The sequence below is a fragment of the Scyliorhinus canicula genome, chromosome 12, assembly GCF_902713615.1.
Source record: "Scyliorhinus canicula chromosome 12, sScyCan1.1, whole genome shotgun sequence".
Lineage (NCBI taxonomy): Eukaryota > Metazoa > Chordata > Chondrichthyes > Carcharhiniformes > Scyliorhinidae > Scyliorhinus > Scyliorhinus canicula.
The window spans coordinates 72,495,740-72,520,311 of NC_052157.1; the positions used below are offsets into that span (position 1 = coordinate 72,495,740).

The window sequence follows — 24,572 nt, forward strand, 5'->3', positions numbered from 1 at the left end:
TATCCACTGAGGCCTTGGCTGATGACGCCCATACGGAGGCCTCAGACCAACGCGGACACCCTTTACAATGAGGCCCATGCAGCAACCAGGGGTGTGGTGGAGCACTGCTTTGGTCTGCTGAAAATGAGATTCAGATGCCTGGACCGCTCCGGAGGGGGCCGGAGGGGGGGGGGGGGGGGCCGACAGGGTCGCTCGCATTGTTGTGGTCTGCTGTGCACTGCGCAACATCACAATGCAGAGGGGAGATGTCCTGGTGGAGGAGTCGGAGGAAGAAGCCACTGGCAGTGGTGCCAATGCTGAGGAGGAGGAGGAGGAGGAGGTGGAGGTTGAGGAGGAGGAGGTGGAGGAGGTTGGTGGTGCGTCGGGCGCAGCACAAAGACACGACCCGGGTGCTGGTAATGTCCAGGAGGCTGCACGACGGACCCGGCGAGGACAGCGGGCACGCGATGCGTTGGTGGCTGCAAGATTCACGCATCGCGTGCGACGGCATCGCTGAACACTACCACTACCACCTGCATCGCCAGTCGTGCAGACGGACAGCGTACAACTCCACCACCAACCCCCCCCCCCCCCCCCCCCCCCGGCACGCTCATGTACACTGCTCCACTTCGACACTCCATCACGTGCCGCGTGGGGTAGCTGGCGTCGGAGTGCCGAGGACTACGGCGTCCGACTGGGTGGGGGAGGCGAAAGGATGACCCACCCGTCACCATCACGATCCCCGTGGCAACAGAAAAATCACAGTCTTACAAGTTAGGTGCAACAGTGAGTTAATGGTGAATATTTGTACAGATGCCCATAGCCCTACAACTAAACTGTGCCCTTCACCCGTGCCAACTTACTCAGGTGTCCCTATTCCTTGCCTTATGGGCCCTACCACTACGTCTAAGTGAATCCCCAGATGGTACAGCAGGAGTGGAGGCGGACTGCTAAGAATCACGTCCGTGACATGTCTCCCCGTCGGCACTCGTTTCCTGGGGCGGACCCGGCCTTGATGGGCCAGGCTGTCCGCGGGCGTTTCGGATGACGTGGTGCCACCCTGCTCTGCCGCTGCCCACCGATGCACCAGGGATGGGACGGGGGCAGGCGGGCGTTCCGGGACGTCCCGTGATGGAGTTAATGGGACGGGCCCAGAACTCCTCCTCCCTTGGGGAGCTGGTGGCCAACGGGCCTCACTGTGGGACGGAGGTGCGAGCGGGGCGGTGCCCCGTCGCCCCACCGACACTGGCGCTGCCAGTCCTGGAGGCTGCAACGGTATCGACCAGGGTCCGAAGGTTCGCAGAGACGGAGTCCAGGGAGTGAGACATTCCCGCCAGGGACTGTGCGACCTCAAACTGTGAGTGCGCGACGCCATCCAGCACGTGCGTCAGGCAGTCGATGCTCTCCGCGACTGACTGCTGGGACTGTGCCATGGCCTGCTGGGAGGCCATGATGACCTGGTGAGACTTGGCCAGGGCCCGTAGCGCGGCAATGTCATGTTGGCTGTGGCGAATTGCTGCCTGTGAGAGGGCAGCCCTCTCTGGGCCATGGATGACGCGTGCACATGAAGCCCAACGCCTTGCAGAACCTGACCATGGCGATACCGTTTCACCCATTGCCTCGACGCGGACGCCACTATGCGGTGTTGGTCTGGGTGGCTGCCATGAGCGGCACCACTCCCTGCTCCTGGATACGGTTTGACTCCTCTAACTGCAGCATCTGCAGCTGCTGGAAGATGGCCATCATCCGTCATTGTGTCCCTGGGTTTCAAAATGCATCGACTGTCCAGGTGGCTCGAGTAAATCCAGGAACCCGGGAAACATCTGGGCGGCAGCTGGATGCTGGGCCTGGGCAGCCCTCCGACTGTCCAGCCCCTCGGCTGTTCCGACCTCACTGCTGTACCGGCTCAGTTGTGTGGTGCCACCAGACCGTGACCCAGGAGCCATCACTTAATTGCCAACGAGGTGTGTCTCTGGGATAGTGGATGGTGGGGAGACAGCAGTGCTGCAGGCTCTAGGTCTCGTCCGTCAGATATCAGGAGTGTCTGGTCCAGTCATGTCCCGGCGCAGGGCGCACGAGACCATGTACGGTTCAGCATCAGGTGAGTCCGTTGACTGCGTCGCGTCTTCTGTGCGTCTGGGTCCACTGACCCGTCCTGTCCTGTCTCACGGCCCGATCTTCGCGCAACGCACAGCCATGAAAGTCGTCACTGTCCTCCTGTACATCCACCCTTGGCGTGGACCTGGGTGCGGTGGTCGTCGCGGATGGTCGCCTGTGTGTGGCACCAGACGGCCCTGGACGTTCGTCAGCTGGCCCTGGGGAACAGAATGATATGGGGTTAGTTAGACACGCTCGGCCGGGCGTAGGATGGTCCAGTGGGCAGAGTGTGAGGGGAGAGAGGATGGGGGGTCCAGTGGGTAGAGTGTGAGAGGACAGAGGATGGGGGATCCTGTGGGCAGAGTGTGAGGGGAGAGAGGATGGGGGGTCCAGTGGGCAGAGTGTGAGGGGAGAGAGGATGGGGGGGGGGGGGGGGGGGGGGGGTTGTCATGCAGGGTTGTCTCACTTGATTCTGCACCTCCAACCTCGCATTGCGCGACATCCCAGGTGGCAGATCCCCCAGCAAGTCTAGTGCCTCTGCTCGAACACTGTCAGGGGCTGCATAACGGGTGAACCCCTCCAGTTCTGTTGCGCTCCCGGCTGTTGTGAGCAGTCTTGTCCTGTTAGGGGGGCATAGATAGATCATCACAATTAGGCAGGTATCATCAGGGCGTTCAGATATTGGCACAGGGTGGGGGGAAAGTTGCAGCCACAGCATGGCATCTCTCCAGGGGGTTGCAGCGCTCATGTGGGTCTGTGACAACTTTGTTAATCACCCTACTCACTCTGCCCCCCCTCCCCCTGTGCCCACGGGGGGGGGGGGGGGGGGTGATGAGGTTGTGACCTGGGGGCACCCTCATGGCACACACCCTGGCAGCCCTGGTGAGGTCGTGGAGCTTCTTTCGACACTGCTCCCCGGACCGATGGGTCTGCCCTCCAGCACTGACTGCCGTGCCCACCTCGCGCCAGGCCAGTCGCACGCCGCTGGAAGGGTGACGATGCATCGTCTTGGGCAGAGGATGCCCCTGCGCTGCTCCACCTCATCGGGGAGGGTCTCCAGGTCCGTATCACGGGACCTCGGGGCTCTGTGGCTCCGACATTTCCCTCCCTCCTTCTGTGCGTGGGATCGCGCCCCTTTACAACGCGGAGCGGCGTCATTCGGGCATCACGCGCTGACGACGCGCATTCGAGTCACGCCCCCCCCCGTGTTCTCGCGGCCCTGATTTTAGCCTTCCCGGGGCTAGAATAGGTCGCGATCGGGGCCGTTTCGCGCCGTCGTTGAACTCGACCGAGTTCACGACGGCTTCCTCGATGCGGCGCGACATCGTAGAATCGCGCCCCTTATTTCTTTGTGTAATGGGCAGCAGGGTAGCAGGGGCAGCAGGGTAGCATGGTGGTTAGCATAAATGCTTCACAGCTCCAGGGTCCCAGGTTCGATTCCCGGCTGGGTCATCTGTGTGGAGTCTGCACGTCCTCCCCTGTGCGCGTGGGTTTCCTCCGGGTGTGCCGGTTTCCTCCCACAGTCCAAAGATGTGCGGGTTAGGTGGATTGGCCATGCTAAATTGCCCGTAGTGTCCTAATAAATACTTAACCTAATAATTCACCTGAAGAAGGAGCCGTGCTCCGAAAGCTCGTGTTTGAAACAAACCTGTTGGACTTTAACCTGGTGTTGTAAGACTTCTTACTGTGCTCACCCCGTCCAACGCCGGCATCTCCACATCATGGCTAATAAAAGTAAGGTTAAGGGGGGGGTTGTAGGTTTACGGGTATAGGGTGGATACGTGGTTTGAGTAGGGTGATCATGGCTCGGCACAACATTGAGGGCCGAAGGGCCTGTTCTGTGCTGTACTGTTCTATGTTCTATGTTCTAATCATTCCTGGAGCAGGTATCCTTTCCTCAAAAGTTTTACAAAATTAAAATAAGTTGGGGTTTCTGTTTAGTATCCCAGCCACTTTGGGGGCTTGGTCTGGGATAGCAATAATAGCAACTTAATTTTTTTTATTTTAATCAAGAACTTCGCATGGGCAGCTCTGTCTCTGTGCGGACACGGGTTGGCTGACTCCTTGTGGGCGTGTCCAAACCTGATTGACAGCGGTGGCGTTGTCTCATCGAGCCCCGGATTGGCTGAGTCCTTTGTGGGCGTGTCCAATCTCTTATACGCCGACATGTCAACATCAATCTCTGATTGACAGCGGTGGCGCTGTCTCGGCGCAGCCCCGGATTTGCTGAGCCCCGTGCGGGCGTGTCCACTCTCTGAGTGACAGTAGTGGCGCTGTCTCAGTGCGGGCACCGGATTGGCTGACCCCTTTGTGGGCGTGTGGAATCTTTGCTGACAGCGGTAACGCTGGGCGTCGATTGGCGGGGGGAGCCCTGTGGGCGTGTCTAGTTGAGCTGTGGAGCACGGACGTGATTGACTGAATGCCCTGCTAATCCCAGGCCGTGAAAATGGCATCGGGCGGAGTGGGGGTCGATAGCGGGAGTACCGGGACAGGAGCGGCCCCGGCAGGTTAGTCCTGAGCGGGCATTTACAATGAGGAAAACAGTTAACTGGGAAGTGGTGACAGGTTCACCAGAAACATGGGATGAGGGGTGCTGGTTACCAGGGAACATGGGGTTGCGGGGTGATGGTTACCAGGGAAACATGGGGTGAGGGGAGATGGTTACCAGGGAAACATGGGGTGAGGGGAGCTGGTTACCAGGGAAACATGGGGTGAGGGGAGCTGGTTACCAGGAGAAACATGGGGGAGGGGAGTGGTTACCAGGGAAACATGGGGTGAGGGGTGCTGGTTACCAGGGAAACATGGGGTGAGGGGAGCTGGTTACACGGAACCATGAGGTGAGGGGGAGCTGGTTACCAGGGGAAACATTGGTGAGGGGAGCTGTTACCAGGGAAACATGGGGTGAGGGGAGCTGGTTACCAGGGGAAACATGGGGTGAGGGGTGTGGTTACCAGGGAAACATGGGGTGAGGGGGAGCTGGTTACCAGGGGAAACATGGGTGAGGGGAGCTGGTTACCAGGGAAACATGGGTGAGGGGTGCTGGTTACCAGGGAAACATGGGGTGAGGGGAGTGGTTACCACGGAAACATGAGGTGAGGGGAGGCTGGTTACCCAGGGAAACATTGGGTGAGGGGAGTGGTTACCGGGAAACATGGGGTGAGGGGAGCTGGTTACCAGGGAAACATGGTGTGTAGGGGAGCTGGTTACCACGGAAACATCGGTGGTGAGGGGAGCTGGTTACCAGGGAAACGTGAGGGGAGCTGGTTACCAGGGTAACATGGTGTGAGAGGGAAGCTGGTTACCATGGAAACATGGGGTCAGGAGAGCTGGTTACCAGGTAAAACTAGTTGCCAGGAAAACATGGAGTCAGGGGGTTGCTGGTTACCAGCTGGTATGGGGGCTGGTTTTAACACAGTGGGTTAAACAGCTGGTTTGTAATGCAGAACATATTGCCAGCATCCGCGGGTTCAATTCCCGTCCCGGCCTCTGCGAACAAGCCCCGCTGGAATGTGGCGACTTGGGGCTTTCTCACTGTAACTTCATTTAGGGATACGGACCCCAGAAATATAGAAGATTTTCATTTAGATGGGCAGCATGGTTGGTGCAGGCTTGGAGGGCCGAAGGGCCTGTTCCTGTGCTGTACTTTTCTTTGTTCTTGGTTCTTTGAAGTCTACTTGTGACAATAAGTGATTATTGTTATTACCAGGGAAATAAGGGGTCGGGGTTGCTGGTTACCAGGGAAACCAGTGACCAGGGTGATGTCTAGGAGGGAAACCTGGAGAGTGTGTTACCATGGCACATGGAGTGAGGAAATACTGGTTACCATGGAAACCAATCATGGGAAACTTGAGGGTTGTGGAGTTCTGGTCCCAGGCATCATTACCAGGAACAGTGAGTGACTGGTCAGTTACTGTATCTAGGATAATTAAATGTCCCTGTTGATTTTGACCATTTCAAATTGCTATGTCAACATTTTATTATTTGTTTTACTATGTCAACAGTCATAGTAGTGTAGTGCTGACCCAGGCCTGTAGATGGCTCTGAGAAGTTAAGTTTCTCTCAATCTTGGGAGAAACTCCAGACATGACTGTAACAACACTGGGACTAGCTGAACAACAGCTCACAAGAAAGCTTTCACTGCCAAACGTCAGGGGGACACAGACCTTGAACTAACAGCGCATTTAAGGAATTGAAACAGAGGTTATTCTGATAGGCCCCACCTTCTCAACCTTGCCCCCTCACCCTGAGGTGTGGTGATATCGGGTTAAATCCGTACCAGCCTCGCCGGAATGTGGCGACTAGGGGCTTTTACAGTAACTTCATTGAAGGCCTACTCGTGACAATAAGTGATTTTCCATTTTTCATTTCATTTCAAATCACACACAGTCGGCCTTCTACCTGGTGAAAGCAGCCTATGGTCATCTGGGACTTTACCCTTTACTCAGGGAGCAACTCTAATATTTGCCTTTGAGGAAATGTTGCAAATTTGCTATTCCTTTGAGAAATATTCCATGCTCCATTTCTAAACTGATTGTAGGTTTAGGTTTGGATTGATACTGGGGTATGGGAAAGAATGGGGCAGTAGGAATAGTTTGGAATTGGTGCAGAGCTATGGGAAGAGTGGGAGTAGTGTGGGATTGATACAGGGCTATGGGGTGAGAGTCGGACAGTGGGATTAGTGTGGGATTGATACAGGGCTACGGGTGAGAGAGTGAGACTGGGATTGGTGTGGGATTGATAGACAGAAATGGGGAGAGATCAGGACAGTGGGATTAGTTTGGGGAATGGTCCAGGGCTTTGGAAGACAATGTGATGGGTGTGATAAATTTGAGATAATGCAGGGATATAGGGAGAGAGTGGGCAGTGGGATTTGAGATTAATGCAGGCTATAGGGAGAGAGTGGGACAGTGGGATTATTTGGGATTGATATGGGGCTATGGGGGAGAGAGTGAGATAGTGGGTTAGTTTGGGATTGATACAGTGTGATGTGATTAGCTCTGGCACAGAGCCAGCCCCAATACAAGTGGCCATATGATCTCCTCCGTGTTGCAACCTCCATGGTTTCCCTAACCCGATAAAATGTCAGGCACAGTGATTTTGAAGGGGACAAGATTTTATAGGGCCACAAAGGGGTCCATGCCGTGTGGTTCAAAGAAACTTAGTTTATTTTATTTACTGGCGTTGCAATTCCATGTTGGGATGAGGCCATTTGCTGGCATTTATTACCCATCCCTCGAAACTTAGTTATTTATAATAACTATTATTATATATCACATGTAACATCCCAACTGGGTCTGCCTTGCTGGGGCTGGTTTAGCACAGTGGGCTAATCAGCTGGCTTGTAATGCAGAACAAGACAGCAGTGCCTGAACAGGTTGTACGGAATGTGGCGACTCGGGGCTTTTCACAGTAACTTCATTGAAGCCTACATGTGACATAAAGTTATTATTATTATTATTATTATAACGGGCCGGCTTTTATATAACCTACAACTATACGTTGTTAGAGGTCGCCCACTCCCTATTCTGCGTTGTCCATGGGGAAGTTAATTCTTCCCACCCCATAACGTACTTGTGGTTATATTACACAATCTCTGCTTTGGGTGAGGCAAGTGCCGGTGTCGGCAATGGAACTGTCAAAGGATGTAATGGATCACAACATTTCCTCAAAGGCAAATATCCGCCCAGCTCTTCAGTGTGTCGACTCGTTAAGTGCCTTGTTCGTTCAAGGCCTGCCTGTCCCTGGCCCTTGGCAGTGGGAAGCCTGTTTATGAGCTGCGGTACTGAGTGTAGCAGATTAAACAACTTCTTTAAGGCCTGCCAATCACCATTGTACCCTGGCCAGGCAGATCTGTCCCGACTACCCTCCCCGCCCCTCTTGCCATTGCCCACACTCCTTTTTTTTAACAGACAATTTTATTGAAGTATTTTTGGCATTGTAAACCGTAACAATATACATTAGTGTGCAGATACCAATTACAAAAAACATAGTGCAAATCACAGTACCACTCTCGCAGATAGACCCGCATATTCTTCCCCTACTCTACACTATTCTACCCCCCACCCCTCCACCCCCGCTGACGATTAGTTCCCCGCGAAGAAGTCGATGAATGGTTGCCACCTCCGGGCGAACCTCGTAAGGTGAACTTGATTTTTTCCAAGCCGAGAAAGCTTACCATGTCCAACAGCCATACTTCGGTCCATGGGGGCTTTGAGTCCCTCCACGCCAACAGTATTCGTCGCCGGGCTATCAGGGAGCAAAGGCCACAACGTCGGCCTCTATCCCCTCCTGTACTTCCGGGTCTTCCGACACCCCAAAATCGCAACCTCTGGACTCATCGGCACCCTTATTTTCAGCTCGGTGACGGATGTGGTGGGTGCAGTCTCTGGAGTCTGTAGGCTCAGTGACTGGGTGGGTGGAGTACAATTTTCGTGGCAACTGGAGGGCTCAGTGGACTACGGTGGGGTACAGGACTGAGGGGACTGCTAGGCTAGAGGACTGAGTCTGTGGGGTACAGTCTCTGAGGATGTCGGTAGGTGACTGGGTTGGGTGGGGTACAGTCCCGAGTCTGTCGACTCGGTGACTGGTTGGTGGTGTACAGTCTCTGGAGATGTAGGCCTGGGACTAGGGTGTGGGATACAGTCTCTGGAGAGTGTGGGCACAGTGACTGAGTTGCTGGTGGACAGTCTCTGGAGACTAGGCTGGGTGGAGACTGGTCTCAGGAGACTGTAGGTTCAGTGACGGGTTGGGTTGGGTACACAATCTCTGGAGACTAGGCTCGGTAACTGGCTAGTGGTGTACAATCTCTGGAGACTAGTGCTAGCGGGTGGGTGGGGTACACACTCAGGGGACTGTAGTGGGTGTGACATAGTCTGCAGACTGTAGGCTAGGTGACTAGGCGTTAGCGGTACACTCTGGTGACTGTAGGTTCAATTTGGAGATTGTAGATTCACTGACTGACGTGGGTGGGCTACAGTCTCAGGAGACTTGGCTCGAGGGACTGAGTGTGGGGTACAGTCTCAGGAGACTGTAGGCTTGGTGACTGAATGGGTGGGACACAGTCTTCTGAGCCCCTCCTCCCCTACTTGGCTTCAGTGAGGAAACAAGTGAATTTTCTTGAAACTTGCAATTGTACTTCAGTCGATATCTGTCTGAGAGCTGAAGTGATTGGACAGCTCTATTCCAGATAAAGCTGGGAGTGTGCGTCAGTTACTGGGCCGCCCTGGACCTGTGCTATCTGACATAAGCAATGTGCACAGCCTTGGAGTTTGTTCAGACGAGGTGATAAAAGGACCTGAAGGACAAATAGCGAGTCAGAGCATCGTCAGCTGTACCAGGGCAAAATTTGTGTTCACTGAATTCAGATCTCTCGTTCGAGGAGCAAACTCGGGTTTCCCTCCCTGAGGATTCCTGCAAAGGTTGACTACGGCAGGTAAAATTAATCTTCCATTCTATATTCGTTCCTGTGGTCTGAGCATCGCTGTCAAGGCTGGCGGTTGTTACCCATCCCTGGTTGCCCCTTGAGAAGGTGCCAGTGGGCATCCTTCTTGGACCACTTTAGTCCATGTGGTGTCAGTCTGTCCACAGCGCAGTTCCAGGTTTGTACCCAATGAAGGTTTGACAGTGAAGGGAGAGCCGATTATGTCCAAGTTAGTCTGCGGTGTCGCTTGGATGGGCCCCACCTTTCCGCCCCTCCCCTGACTTTTCCCTACGCCTGTCATGGGTTTCCTTCCTCCATGAGTCTTTTCTCTTCCCACTCCCCCACCATTGAAATTTTCTCATTCCCTCCATCCAGGGGCTGGTTCAGCTCACTGGACTAAATGTTGGCTTTTAAAGCAGACCAAGCAGGCCAGCAGCACGGTTCGATTCCCGTACCAGCCTCCCCGGACAGGCGCCGGAATGTGGCGACTAGGGGCTTTTCACAGTAACTTAATTGAAGCCTACTCGTGACAATAAGCGATTTTCATTTTTCATTTCATCCCAGCCCCCCCCCCCCCCCTCCCCTCCCCATCCCCCTGTCCCTCTAATCCTGTTACCCACAGTTGGCAGATGTTGGTCCTTTTGCACCAGATATTATCCCATTGGATCGCTATTGGCCCTGTGTTTGGGATCAATGCAACCCAAGATCACAACACAAGAATTAGAAGCAGGAGTAGGCCACCAGGCCCTTCAAGCCTGCCCGGACATTCCATAAGATTATTGCCTGATCTATGCTGCCTAAACGTCTTTCCTGTGCCACTTCCCCATAGTCCTCTGTGCTCCTGCTGCTTGTCACTCCGTGGCTGTTGCGCAAATAACTCTTAATACGAGATCTATGTGCGTGGTGTGCGCGCTTCCTGCCCTGAAGCCAGCACCGTTGTATCCAAAGGGTTAGACAAGTGTGAGCGGTCGAATTCATGGTTTCAAAGAGTGCTGTGGGAGGCGGTGAGCTGGATTTCTCCGTTTGGGAAACTAAGTCCCCACACCGGTTTGAAAACGGTGGTGTTTTATGTCAGGAAAACTGGTGCAAAACGGCCATCGATTCCCTGCCTCCGGGGGGGAGGGGGGGGGTAGTAGTCAGGCAGCGTAGAGGTCCCAGCTCTAGCTGCCGATACGGCCTGGAGCATTGCCGGATCCGTGGCCTGTGAATACGCAAAGCGGTGTCTGCAGCAGCCGTGCCGTACTTCATAGCGGGACTCAGCCCACGAACCCGGCTTGCAAAAATAGTACGTCCCCCCCGCTTGGCTGGCTCGCGCGCCCCTAGCCCCAACTAATGCACCCCCTGCCCACAGATCGACCTTCCTCCGACTGTGGCAGCGCTGGACTGAGACCACATGTGTCCCACACTGTCGGGAACTTGGCCGATTGGGTGTGGGCATCAGGCAATGGCCTGAGGCTTGGGCAGCACAGTAGCACAAGGGGATAGCACTGTGCTTTCATAGGCCAGGATCCCAGGTTTGATTCCCTGCTGGGTCACTGTCTATGCGCAGTCTGCACCGTCTGCCCGTGTCAGCATGGGATCTTCTGGGTACTGCGGTTTCCTCCCACAATCCAAAAGATATGCAGGTTAGGTGGATTGGCCAAACTAAATTGCCCTTAGTATCCAAAAAGTTTAGGAGGGGTTATTGGGTTACGGGGATAGGATGGAAGTGAGGGCTTGATGTGGGTTGTGCACACTCGATGGGCCGAATGACGGCGTGCAGGAGTACCCTGCTTTTCGGGAGCAGAACATTGCAAAAGTGGCACCGCCCCCATTTTTTTCGTCATCGGAGATTCTCCGCCCCGTCACCGAACGCGATTCTGGCGGGGATCGGAGAATTCAGCTCAGTGTTTTGATCCGTGTTGCACTGGGAAAGGAGGGAGCTGTTCCGATGGGTAGGCTCTATTTAAACCATAGAATAGAATTTACAGTGCAGAAGGAGGCCATTTGGCCCATCGAGTGCGCACCGGCTCTTGGAAAGAGCACCCTACCTAAGCCCATGCCTTCACCCTATCCTCGTAACCCAGTAACCCCACCTAACCTTTTAGACACTTAAGGGCAATTTATCATGGCCAATCCACCAAACCTCCACATCTTTGGACTGTGGCCGGAGATCGGAGCCCCGGAGCACCCTGAGGAAACCCACGCAGACACTGAGAAAACGTGCAGACTCCCACAGACAGTGACCCAGCTGGGAATCGAAACTGGGACCCTGGAGCTGTGAAGCAACTGTGCTAACCACTGTGCTACCGTGCTGCTCAAATGAATGAGGCTGGTTTCAGTTGCTGCTCCACCCCACACATATACTAAGGGACTAACTGTCTTTTTTGAAATAAATTTAGAGTACCTAATTTTTTTCAATTAAGGGGCAATTTAGCGTGACCAATTTACCTGCGGTGCTCATCTTTGGGATGAGGGGTGAGACCCATGCAGAAACGGGGAAAATTTGCAAACTGCACACAGACAGTGACCCCGGAGCCGGGATCGAACCAGTGTCCTCTGCAACGTGATGCAGCAGAGCTAACCACTGTGCCAACGTGCTGCCCTGATTAACTCTGTCTTAAAATATCAGGGGGAGGATTCAGGTGAAGGAAGGTTTACATATCTAAAAACAAACATCAAGGCCGTTGTGCAGTGCAGCAGCCCGAATAAAGAGAAGCAGAACGGACTGACTGTGAGGGACAGAGAGGGTTTACGGTAATAGTGCAACGACGAATCAGACCAAAGAGGAGAAAATGGTCAAAAGTTAAAGGTGATTTATCTGAATGCTTTTTGAACAATGGACAAATTAATTGTGCAAATTGAGATAAATTAGTTTGACCTAATACCCATTACAGAGAAGTGGTTGCATGGTGACCAAAGGTAGAAAATTTAATGCATGGAAGAAAGCTGTTTTGGGCTGAGTGAGCGAGCAAATCCCACCGTGCCAGCTCTTGGTGGCCCTATCGCCCTGTGGTTTAAATCACTCCCAAGTGCATGTCCAAATACTTTTTTGATGCCATGAGGGTTTCTGCCTTCTGCAACCCTTTCATGCCGTGAGTTCCAGACTGCCCCTAAACCCTCTCGGTGTGCAACCTTTCCCCACAGGTCCCCCTCTAATCTTCCTGCCAGTTGTTTAAAAAAAATTTGTAGTGGAAGCTACAGAGTTTGTTGCGGGGGGGTAGGCGGTGAGGCAGAGGATGGACCCTCCAGAGGGATGCGGACAAGTACAGTGGTTGGGCAAGAGGGTGACAAATGGAGTTAATAAGAAGAAGTATCAGGTTACTTGCTTAAGCAGCAAGAGCAGAGAAACCAATGTACTGTATGCGAGAAGCTAGTAAATGGTGGCTGGAGTTCTCTAGCTGAGGATTCTTTGGTCTCGCCAGCAGCACAGCCCTGCCTGAGGCTCTTCCCAGTGGCATGGGGTGGGTTCAGTAGGAATTCGCATTGACAGCAGCAGGAGCAGAGAATCCCGCCACCGGAGCCACTGAGAAACGTGTAGCTGAGCGGTCGGAGGACCCAGCCTGGTGACTCTTCAATGTTTGTATTTGGAGGGAGTTCGCTGTCCTTGTACTCCATGTGGCTAAATTGCTTTTTATTGCAAAGGCATACAAAAATAAGGAAGCTCTGATGTCATTGGACATTGGTGACCCCGCACCTACAATACAGTTCTTTGCTTCCATATTTTTAAAGAACTATATTCATGGCTCGGGGTTGGGGGGTGGGTGTTAATTGGAAGCAGCAATAGAGGCTCCCGGATTGATTCCTGGGTTGTCCTGTGGGAGCAGAAATTGACTAAAACAGGGGTTTTCGAACTCGGGGTCACGACCCACAGGTGAGTCGTGGACCGGTTTCGGGAAGATCACTTTTAGAAATGCCATACACGACAGAGTTTTGAGACTGCCAGCCATCCCGCGCGTGCATGCCGGATCAAGCAGTGTGCAGGCCCAGAGCCCAGCGGGGTGGACCGCCTCCTGATGTCAACACGCGTGTCCAGGGCAAGGTTTTGTTCTGCAAACAATGGAGTCCTCTTTCCAGAAGCGGCGGCAGAGTGTAGGTCATGTGCCCCAGGTATGCTGATCACGTGATCTGGGCGCGAGAGAGATTCCTCCATTTTGCAGCTGCCAGCAGTGCTAGTGTGAATTCTTGGGCCTTGGTGAACAACCCATGAAGAAGAAGTTGGAAACAGGAACTAAGCAGCAGAAAGATGATTACTTGAGGGACGGGTTATTAATTGTTCCACTGTAAATCAGGATTCAAAGTTCATGTGTGTTATATGCAGGGAAGCAGTAGCAAATTAAAGTTCAAAACCCTCAAAACTTCAAAGACATTTGAAGACTAAACATGGCGAGTTCGAGGACAAACCTCTTTATTTTTTTCAACGGATGCAGTGAGATCTTAAATCATAAGCCGGTCATTATCAGAAATGTAGCACTGAATAACAAAGCAAGTGACATCGTGAGTACCGAGCAGACTCACCTGTCATAATAAAGGTAAGTGAAAATGGTGGGTTGTGAAGTTCAGGCAACATGATTTGCAGGTTTGTTAGCGTGGGTCGTGCAGGGCGGCCAGTGTGGGTTGCGAAGGTCAGCCACTGTGTCCCGAAGGATGTCCGGTTGGTAAAAATGGTTCCCGAGCAAAACAGTTTGAAAAGCACTGGACTAGAATGACCTATATGCTCTGGTGTTTTGACAAATGTGAAGTGAGCTCATTGCAACGCACTCCCCCCCCCCCCCCCCCCCCTCCCCCCCTCTTGATTGGAGAGTCGGGAGCCAAGAGTTTCATGTTGGAGGAGTGGGAGGGTCAGTCATTTTGGATGGAGATGAACAGTTTTATGTCTTCAGTCTGAGGGTTGCGAATCTTCAGAATTCTCTATGCCAGAGTGCTGTGGATGTTCGGTCGCTGAGTAAAGAAAGATCTTTTTTGTCTAAGGGAATTGAGGATTGTGGATGTAAAGCGAGAAGGTGCCAATTGGAGTTTGCAGATCAGTCATGATCTTATCGAATGGCATGAGTAGGCTTGGGAGGAGGGGAGGTGCCCATGGGCCCTTTGCCTGCTCTTTTTCTCTTCTGATGTGGAGATGGCGGCGTTGGACTGAGGTGAGCACAGTAAGAAGTCTTACAACACCAGGTTAAAGTCCAACAGGTTTTGTAACAAACACGAGCTTTCGGAGCACTGCTCCTTCCTCAGGTGAGGAAGGAAGCAGTGCTCTGAAAGCTCGTGTTTGAAACAAACCTGTTGGACTTTAACCTGGTGTTGTAAGACTTCTTAATTTTTCTCTTCTGTTCAGGTTGCAGGTCTGTGATCCTTACTGAAAATAACAACTCACCTTTATCCAACACCTTTATGGTGCAAGGCATGTCCAAAGGTACTTAGTAAATATGTAATTTAAACCAAACATGTGAGGTAATATTGGAATTTGCACCAGTGTCAACACGCGTCCCTCGGATTTCCTGCTCTACGAGACTGACATCAGCAATCAAATGCTTTGACTGCTGCTGTTTCTGTGTTTTGGCACGCTCCACAGAGCAAGTCAGGACCTGAATTAGTCACAGACATCCTGAAATAGCAACAAACGCAATAGCTGATCTTGTTCCTTGTTTACTGGCTAAGCTGCTGATGTGATCTTGTCGCCCAGGTTCATAATCCAGTGTCTCTGAAATTTCACTGTCTGAGCAGACCACGGTGACACAAAAATGAAGTGAAATGCCCTCTGCTCCCCTCCAGCCTGTCCCCCACACCATGGCCAACTTATTCTTCACAATACAGCCCTCGCCCTGGGCATTTGTCTAATTGCTGGAGTACTGGATAAACATACATCTTGTGTGAAAATGCTGAAAAAACCCTCACCATTGCCTTTTGTTATTTCCAACTCTCAAAAGCCTCTGTGGGCTGAGCGCCTGTATAACACTCCTGCTGAAACTTGAGCTCGTCCAACACTCTGGCTGTCGTAGCTTATCACATGGCTGAGCTCCTTCTGTTCACCATCATAACCCTTTTGAGCTCGCTGGCCTTCATTGCCCTCCATGTTCGACAAAGTAATTGATCTGTAAATTCTCATCTTTGTTTTTAATCAGTCTTACGGTCTCATCCTTCCCTATTTCTGTAACACGTCCAGGTCCTACAACCTAGATCCATTACGTCCTAGAGCACAGAAACGGCCCTTCAGCCATTTCATCTGTGCCAGGTCAAAAACGAACCTTCTAACTATTCTAATCCCATTTTGCAGCACTTGGCACATAGCCTTGTATGCCTTGGCATTGCAAATGCAGATCTAAATACTTCTTAAGTGTTATGAGTGTCTCTGCCTCCACTACCTTTTCACGCAGTGAATTCCAAACTCCCACTCACCCTCTGGAGAAAAGGAGTTTCCTCACATTCCCTCTAAATCTCCTGCCCTTTACCTTAAATCTATGCCCTCTGGTCATTGATCCCTCCATCAAGCCGCAAGTAATTAAGAAAGCAAATGGAATTTGGTCCTCCATTGCGAGAGGGATGGAGTTTAAAAACAGGGAGGTTATGTTGCAGCCATATAGGGTGCTGGTGAGGCCACACCTGGAGTACTGTGCACAGTTTTGGTCTCCTTACTTGAGAAACGTTGTACGGGCATTGGAGGGTGTGCAGAGGAGATTCACTAGGTTGATTCCGGAGTTGAAAGGATTGGCTTATGAGGAGAAACTGAGTAGACTGCAACTATACTCATTGGAATTTAGAAGAATGAGGGGGGATTTTATAGAAACATATAAAATTATGAAGGAATAGACAGAATAGAAGCAGGGAGGTTGTTTCCACTGGCGGTGCTGAAATTAGAACTCGGGGGGCATAAGCCTCAAAATAAGGGGAGCAGATTTAGGACTAGGTTGAGGAGAACTTCTTCACCAAAGGATGTGAATCTATGGAATTCCCTGCCCAGTGAAGCAGTTGAGGCTACCTCGTTTGAATGTTTTTACGGCAAAGGTAGATAGATTTTTGAACAGCAAAGGAATAAAGGTTACGGTGAGCGGGCGGGTAAGTGGAGCTGAGTCCACATAAAACTCAGGCATGATCTTATTGAATGGCGGAGCAGGCCGCGAGGGCAAGATGGCCTACTCCTGCTCCTAGTTCTTATGTTTTCTGTTCCTATAATGTGGATCTCTGAAATGCACATCATACTATAACTGTAGCCTAACCAACGTTCCAACATAACCCTTCCTGTCTGTAACCTCCTCCAGCCCTATAATCCTCCCTATATCTGTAAACCTCCTCCAGCAACGACAATCCGTCCAATTTCTGTAACCTCTTCTAACTCCTACAACCCTCCCGACCTCAGTAACCTACACCTGCCCCTTCAACCCTCCCAATCTCTATAAACTCCTCCAGCCCCTACAACCCTCCCTATCTCTGTAACCTCCTCCAGTCCCTACAACCCTCCCTATTTCTGTAACCTCCACCTGCCCCTTCAACCCTCCCTATCTCTGTAACCTCCTCAGTCCCTCCTCAACCTCTGTGCTCCACCAATTATGGCCTCTTGCGCATCCCCTCATTTCCATCGCTCCACCAATGGCGGCCGTGCTTTCAGCTGTCTGGGCCCTGAGCGCTGGAATCCTTTCCCTAAACCTCTCCACCTATGGGTCCCTTTCCTCCTTTCAGATTTTCCCTGCCCAAGCTGTTAGTCACGTGTCCTTGTATCTCTTTATGTAGCTCAGTGTTGAATGTAATTTGGTTATTGCTTCTGTGAACCTCCTTGGGGCCTTTCTGTCTGTTGAAAGTGCAATTCCAATGCATATCATGGTTTCTGCTTCTATTGTTCATAAAGAGTCTCAGAACGTTTAAAGTTTGGACACTTTTCATTCTTTCCAGCTTGGCAAACCCAGCCAGTGTTTAGAAACACTATTTTACTCACAGTAAGTAGATTTAGTTGGCCTCTATTCCTCAACTATATTAATGTGGCCTGCAATGAAGATAATTCCCCTGCCATGTCTTTGTTTTGTAAATATTCTACTCAAAAATAATGAAGCTCCCAGCTGCTGAATTACAGACTCATGAGTCCTGTTTTAAAATTAATTAATGGGATGCGGGCGTCACTGGCTAGGCCCAGCATTCATTTTCCAACCCTAATTGCCCCTTGAGAAGGTGGTGGTGAGCTGCCGTCTTGAACCTCTACAGTCCTTGAGCACCCACAGTGCTGTTAGAGAAGGGTTCCAGGAGGGTTTGACCCAGTGACAGTGAAGGAACGGCCAATATTTCCAAATCAGACTTGGAAGGGAACCTCCAGGCAGTCGTGTTCCCATGTATCTACTGCCTTTGCCCTTCTAAGTGGTATCTGTCCTGGTTTGGGGGGTACTGCTTAAGGAGCCTTGGTGAGTGTGGTAAACCACATTATTGCATGGTGTTTCAGTGAGTTGCTGCAGTGTGTCTTGTAAATGGTATACATGGCTGCCACTGGTGGTGGAGGGATTGAATGGTTGTGGAAGGGGTAGCAATCAGTCCGGCTGCTTTGTTCTGGATGGTGTCTAGCTTCTTCAGTGTTGTTGGAACTGCACTAATCCAGGCAAGTGGAGAGTATTCCATCACACTCCTAATTTGTGCCTTGTCGATAGTCGACAGACTTGGGGAATCGGGAGGTGAGATACTCGCCGCAGGATTCCTAGCCTCTGACCTGCTGTGTCGGTGCACACTCGATAGGCCAATGGCCTCCTTCTGCACTGTAAATTCTACGATTCTATGATTAGGTCTTGGTGATGTGAATGCTTTCCTGCAAACATTCAAATAAAGTACTCACCGTCTCCTAAACAGGTTCCGGAATATTCACTCTCCTCAGTATTTTGTATAATTCTCCCGCCATCACTCTCTCTCTCTCTCTCTCTCTCTCTCTCTCTCTCTCTCTCTCTCCTCACATACGCTCTCTGTATTTTACATAATGCTCACTCGCTCTCGATCTCCCCCCTCACACCTGTGCTTTATAAAATGCTCACTCGCTGTCTCCCCTCACACCTGCTCTCTCTATGCTTTATACAATTCTCACTCACGCTGTTTCCTCTCACACATGCTCTCGCTGTACTTTATATAATGCTCACTCGCACTGTCTCTCTCTCTCCCCTCACCCATGCTCTCTGTGTTTATATAATGCTCACTTGCTTTTTCTCTTTCCGCCGCACACACGCTCTCTCTCTCTGTTTTATATAATGCTCACTTGGACTCTCTCCCCCTCACACGCGCTCTCTGTGCTTTATATAATGCTCACTCGCTCTCTCTCCCCCTCGCATATGCTCGCTCTGTTTTATATAATGCTCACTTGCTTTCTCCCCCTCACACGCGCTCTCTGTGCTTTATATAATGCTCACTCATTCTCTTTCTCTCCCTCACGCACTGTCTCTCTATGCTTCAAATAATGCTCACTCGCTCTCTCTCCCCACACACGCGCTCTGTATTTTATATAATGCTCACTTGCTCTCTCTCGCCCTCACACATGCTCTCTGTATTTTATATAATGCTCACTTGCTCTCTCCCCCACACACACGCTCATTTGTGCTTTATAATGCTCACTTGTTCCCTCCTCCTCCTCACACACGCTCATCTGTATTTCATCATGCTCACTTGCTCTCTCCTCCTCACACACACTCATCTGTATTTCATATCATGCTCACTTGCTCTCTCTCCTCCTCGCACACGTTCATCTGTATTTTATATAATGCTCACTTGCTCTCTCTCCCCTCACATGTGGGGCGCGATTCTCCGATCGCGGTACAGAGTGTCCGCGCCTTCGTGAACGTCGTTGCGTTTCACGACTGCGCGAAACGGGCGCGGGCACTAGCGATTGGGGGCCAGCCTCACTTCCTGGCGCGCACTGGGGGCGGTGTCAACCCGCACATGCGCGGTGTCTTTACGGAACGCGCCGGCCTCGACGCAACATGTTGCAGGGGTTCTGGGGCCAGACGCGGAACAAAGTAGGCCCGGGGGGGGGGGGGGGGGGGGGAGGCTGGTCCGCTGATCGATGGGCCCCGATCGCGGGCCAGACCCCATCGGAGGCCCCCCTCCGGGGACAGAATGTGGTAAACACCACTAGTACACATTGCATGTATTATGGTACTGCCCATGTATGTACAGGTAACTTGGTAAATCACTGCCTGCTGGCTCCTCCCAGCAGATGGCGTATAAAAGTGTGTGCTCCCCTGCGCTGCTCCCATTCTGTTTCCAGCTACAGGACGCACAACATCTTGTGCAATAAAGCCTCGATTGTTTCACCATTCTCGTCTCATGGTAATTGACGGTACATCAATTTATTGCACAAGATTTTAAAAGATGGACTTCCTAATCAAGCCTGATCGCCTGCAGCTGAGCCCTCACGCAGCCAACGCCACGTTCACCTTCAACCACTGGCTAGCCTGCTTCGAAGGCTACCTCAGAGCAGCCACTGAAGAACTCTCGGACCCACAGAAGCTCCAAGTCCTCTACTCACGGGTGAGCCCTGAAATTTCTGAAATGCGCCCACCTACACAGAAGCCATGATGCCACTAAAGGGACATTACATTAAGCCGGTGAATCAAGTGTACGCCAGGCATCTCCTGGCCACAAGATGGCAACTCCCGAGGGAGACTCTGGGCGATTTCTTACGGGCGCTACAGATTCTCGGTAGGAACTGTGACTGCCAGGCAGTTTCGGCAGTCCAACACACCGAACTATTAATCAAAGACGCTTATATCACGGGCATGAAGTCCACAAAAAATTCGCCAGCGACTATTGGAAGGGGGTACGCTCGATCTTGCAGAGACTAGGCAGCTTGAGAATTCACTAGAAGTGGCCTTCCGTAATCTGGAAACCGACACCCCCAACCGCGCGGCACCCTTGTGGGCATCCTGGGCCCCACCAGCTGCCGACCACACCTCACCGCAAGTCTGTGCCACGCGACAGCCAGCCAACTCCGGAGGGCCCAAATGTTATTTTTACGGCCAGAGCAAAAAACCCAGGCAGCGCTGCCCGGCGCGGAGCAGGACCTGCAACGGGTGCGGGAAGAAGGGCCACTTTGTTTCCATTTGCCTGGACCGGTCAGTCGCCGCTGTTTCCAGGCCCGGCATTGCTACACCCCCCACGTGTGATCCAGGGGCACCGCCATCTTCTCCACCACAGGCCACGTGCGGCCCGTGGGCGCCGCCATCTTCTCCACCACAGGCCACGTGCGGCCCGTGGGCGCCGCCATCTTCTCCACCACTGGCCACGTGTGGCCTGTGGGTGCCGCCATCTTTGATGCCGCCGCCATGTGCGCCCCATGGGCGCCGCCATCTTGGACACGCCTCAGGACCCCTGCCCAACGGGCCGTTCGCTGCCCGCTGATACCTCCACCGCCGCTGATCGGCCCGGGACCTCCCAACATTTTCCGCTGCTCCCTCCATCACCTGGATCAGTCTCGGCCCCACAACCTCGCGACCGCTACGACAACGGTAAAGATCAACGGGCATGAAACGACCTGCTTCTTTGACTCCGGGAGCACAGAGAGTTTCATCCACCCTGCTACGGTAAGGCGCTGCTCCCTCCCACCAGAAAATCTCCCTGGCCTCCGGATCTCATTCCGTGGAAATCGGGGGGTACTGTGCCATGACCCTCACCGTTCCAGGCGTAGGTTTCAGCAACTTCAGGCTCTACGTCCTCCCCCCATCTCTGCGCTGCTCTGTTACTAGGTCTTGATTTTCAGTACACCTCTAAAGTCTTATTTTGAAATTTAGCGGACCCCCCCCCCCCCCCTCACCGTCTGTGGCCTCACAACCCTTAAGGTCGATCCACCTTCACTGTTTGCAAACCTCACCCCGAACTGTAAGCTCGTCGCCACCAGGAGCAGACTGTACAGTGCGCAGGCCAGGGCCTTTATCAAGTCGGAGGTCCAACGGCTTCTGCGGGAGGGGATCATTGAGGCCAGCAACAGCCCTGGAGAGCTCAAGTGGTGGTAGTAAAGACTGGGGAGAAGCACAGGATGGTCATTGACTACAGTCAGACCATCAACCGGTACACGCAGCTCGACACGTACCCCTCCCATGCATATCTGACATGGTCAATCAGATTGCGCAGCATCGAGTCTTTTCCACAGTAGACTTGATGTCCGCCTACCACCTGCTCCCCATCCGCCTGGAGGACAGCCAATACACTGCCTTTGAAGCAGCTGGCTGCCTCTATCATTTCCAGAGTTCCCTTCGGCGTCACCAATGGGGTTGCGGTGTTCCAGCGAGAGATGGACTGAATGGTTGACCAGTACGGGCTGCGGGCCACCTTCCCGTACTTGGATAATGTCATCATCTGCGGTCACGATCAGCAGGACCACGACGCAAACCTCCAAAAATTCCTCCATACTGCCAAACTCTTTAACCTCACCTACAATAAAGAGAATGCATGTTCCGCACCAACCGCTTCGCCATCCTTGGCTACGTTGTGGAAACTATAGTCCAAGGGCCCGACCCCGACCGCATGGCCCCCTCCTGGAACTCCCTCTCCCACACTGCCCCAAGACCCTGAAACGATGCCTGGGGTTTTCTCATATTACCCCACGGTTTTTTCTCTGACGGCTGAGGCCCGCCAGGCCTTCAACCACATCAAGACGGACATCGCCAAGGCCACGATGCACGCAGTCAATGAGACCCTTCCCTTTCAGGTGGAGTACGCTGCATCTGATATAGCTCTGGCCGCCATCCACAACCAGGCGGGCAGACCCATGGCTTTCTTTTCCTGCACCATGCCTCCGAAATTCGGCACTCCTCTGTCGAAAAGGAGACCCAAGCCATTGTGGAAGCTGTGCGACATTGGAGGCATTACCTGGCCGGCAGGAGATTCACTCTCCTCACTGACCAACTGTAGGTTGCCTTCATGTTTAACAATACGCAGTGGGGCAAGACCAAAAATTACAAGATCTTGAGGTGGAGGATCGAGCTCTCCAATATAACTATGAGATCCTGTATCGCCTGGGGAAGCGCAATGAGCCCCCTGATGTCCTATCCTGCGGTACATGTGCCAGCGCACAAGTGGCCGACTCCGGGCTCTCCATTATGACCTCTGCCACCCAGGGGTCACCCGGTTCCTTCATTTCGTCAAGGTCCGCTACCTGCCCTACTCCTTTTGAGGAGGTCAGGACCGTAACCAGAGACTGCCAAGTCTGTGCAGAGTGCAAGCCGCACTTCTACCAGCCAGATAGAGCGCACCTGGTGAAGGCCTCCTGCCCCTTTGAGCGCCTCAGCATGGACTTCAAAGGGCCCCTCCCCTCCACCGACTGCAACGTGTACTTCCTCAACGTAATTGATGAGTACCTAGCCGGCACCTAGCACCCACTGGGTTCCCACCCACAACTCCTGACCTGATCCCGCTCCCCCAACCGGTTGCTTCAGTCACCCCTGCGCCACCCACCCCCCACCAGCGAACCTCACCGCAGCACCCACCCCAGCAGGATCCGTCTCCTCACTGGATCCACTAAGGGATGACAAAGTAGATGACAACATGCTCCCGGAGTCCACGTCGGCGCCCACATCACCACCAGGACTGAGGGGATCACAGCGGAGGGTCAGAGCCCCCGACAGAGTAATGTTTTCTTCAACCCCCCAGACTCTTTTTTTAAACAGGGGGTGAATGTGGTAAACACCACTGGTAACACATTGCATGTATTAGGGTACTGCCCAGTATTACAGGTACCATGGTAAATCCCTGGCTGCTGGCTCCTTCCAGCAGACGGCGTATAAAAGTGTGTGCTCTCCTGCGCTGCTCCCATTCTGGTTCCAGCTACAGGAGGCACAACATCTTGTGCAATAAAGCCTCGATTGTTTCACCATTCTCGTCTCGTGGTAAATGACGGTACATCCCAGAGCCCCCCCCCACCCACAGGCCGCCCCCCGACCCTTCGTGCAGAGTTCCCGCCGGCAGCGTCCAGGTGTGGACGGTGCCGGCGGGACTCTGCATTTTCCGCACTGCCGTTTGGCCCATCGGGCCGCAGAATCGGTGGCCCGGCCTTGCACAGCGGCCGTGACTGGCGCTGCGCCAAACCGCCGGCGCAAGTGGCGCCGATTCTCCACACCTCGGAGAATCGCGTGCCGGCGTTGGGGTGGCGTGGCACGGTTGTGGCGATTTTCTGGCCCGGCGCGGGGCTGGGAGAATCATGCCCAGTCTTGTGTTTTGTATAATGCTCACTTGCTCTCTCTCTCTCTCTCTCTCTCTCTCTCTCTCTCTCCCACCTCGCATCTGCTCTCTCTGTGCTTTACATAATGCTCACTCACTCTCTCTTCCTCACATACGCTCTCTCTGTGCTTTAGATAATGCTCAATCGCTCTCTCACTCTTAGCCTCACAAATGCACTCTGGGTGCTTTAAATAATGCTCACTCGCACGCTCTCTCTCTCTCTCTCTCTCTATCTATCTCTAATCCTCACACACACTCTCTGTGCTTTATATAATGTTCATTCACTCTCTCGTTCTCCCTCTCACACACTCTCGCTCTGAATTTATATAATGCTCACTCGCTCTCTATCTTTCACACACACTCTCAGTGTGTCCTCTCCCACTGCCCTCAGCGGGGAAGCACGTACTCCACGAGGCTCATGGGGAGCCTAATTGGTGCGGCCCCATGGTTATAACACATGCTCTCTCTCCCCTCAGACTCACTCTCTGTACTTTATATAATAAAGCGTGGCACGGTACCACAGTGGTTTGCACTGTTGCTTCACAGCTCCTGGGTCCCGGGTTCGATTCCCCGCTGGGTCACTGTCTGTGCAGAGTCTGCATGTTCCCCCTGCCTGCGTGGATTTCCTCCGGATGCTCCGGTTTCCTCCCACAGTCCAAAGATGTGCAGGTTAGATGGATTGGCCATGCTAAATTACCCTTAGTGTCCAAAAAGGTTAGGTGGGGTTACTGGGTTATGGAGATTTGGTGGAGGTGTGGGCTTAGGTAAATTGCCCTTTCCAAGGGCCGGTGCAGACTCGATGGGTCGAATGGCCTCCTGCACTGTAAATTCTGTGATTCTATGATAATAAGAACAAAGAACAAAGAAAAGTACAGCACAGGAACAGGCCCTTCGGCCCTCCAAGCCCGTGTCGACCATGCGGCCCGTCTAAACT

General features: G+C 52.7%; 1 protein-coding gene across 4 annotated transcripts in view; it reads left to right on the forward strand.

Moving 5' to 3' along the window:
• The first annotated feature begins 4,472 nt into the window (after positions 1-4,472).
• The window catches only part of lipeb (lipase, hormone-sensitive b), a 125,761-nt gene continuing 105,661 nt past the window's right edge, over positions 4,473-24,572 (forward strand). For 3 of the 4 annotated variants that reach the window (XM_038813336.1, XM_038813339.1, XM_038813337.1), the window contains exon 1: positions 4,473-4,583. In XM_038813336.1, the coding sequence (XP_038669264.1) occupies positions 4,523-4,583 (61 nt within the window). In that variant the 5' untranslated portion in view covers positions 4,473-4,522. Of the gene's footprint in view, positions 4,584-9,322; positions 9,509-24,572 lie in introns of those variants that run through there. The other variant, XM_038813338.1, reaches the window with a different exon arrangement.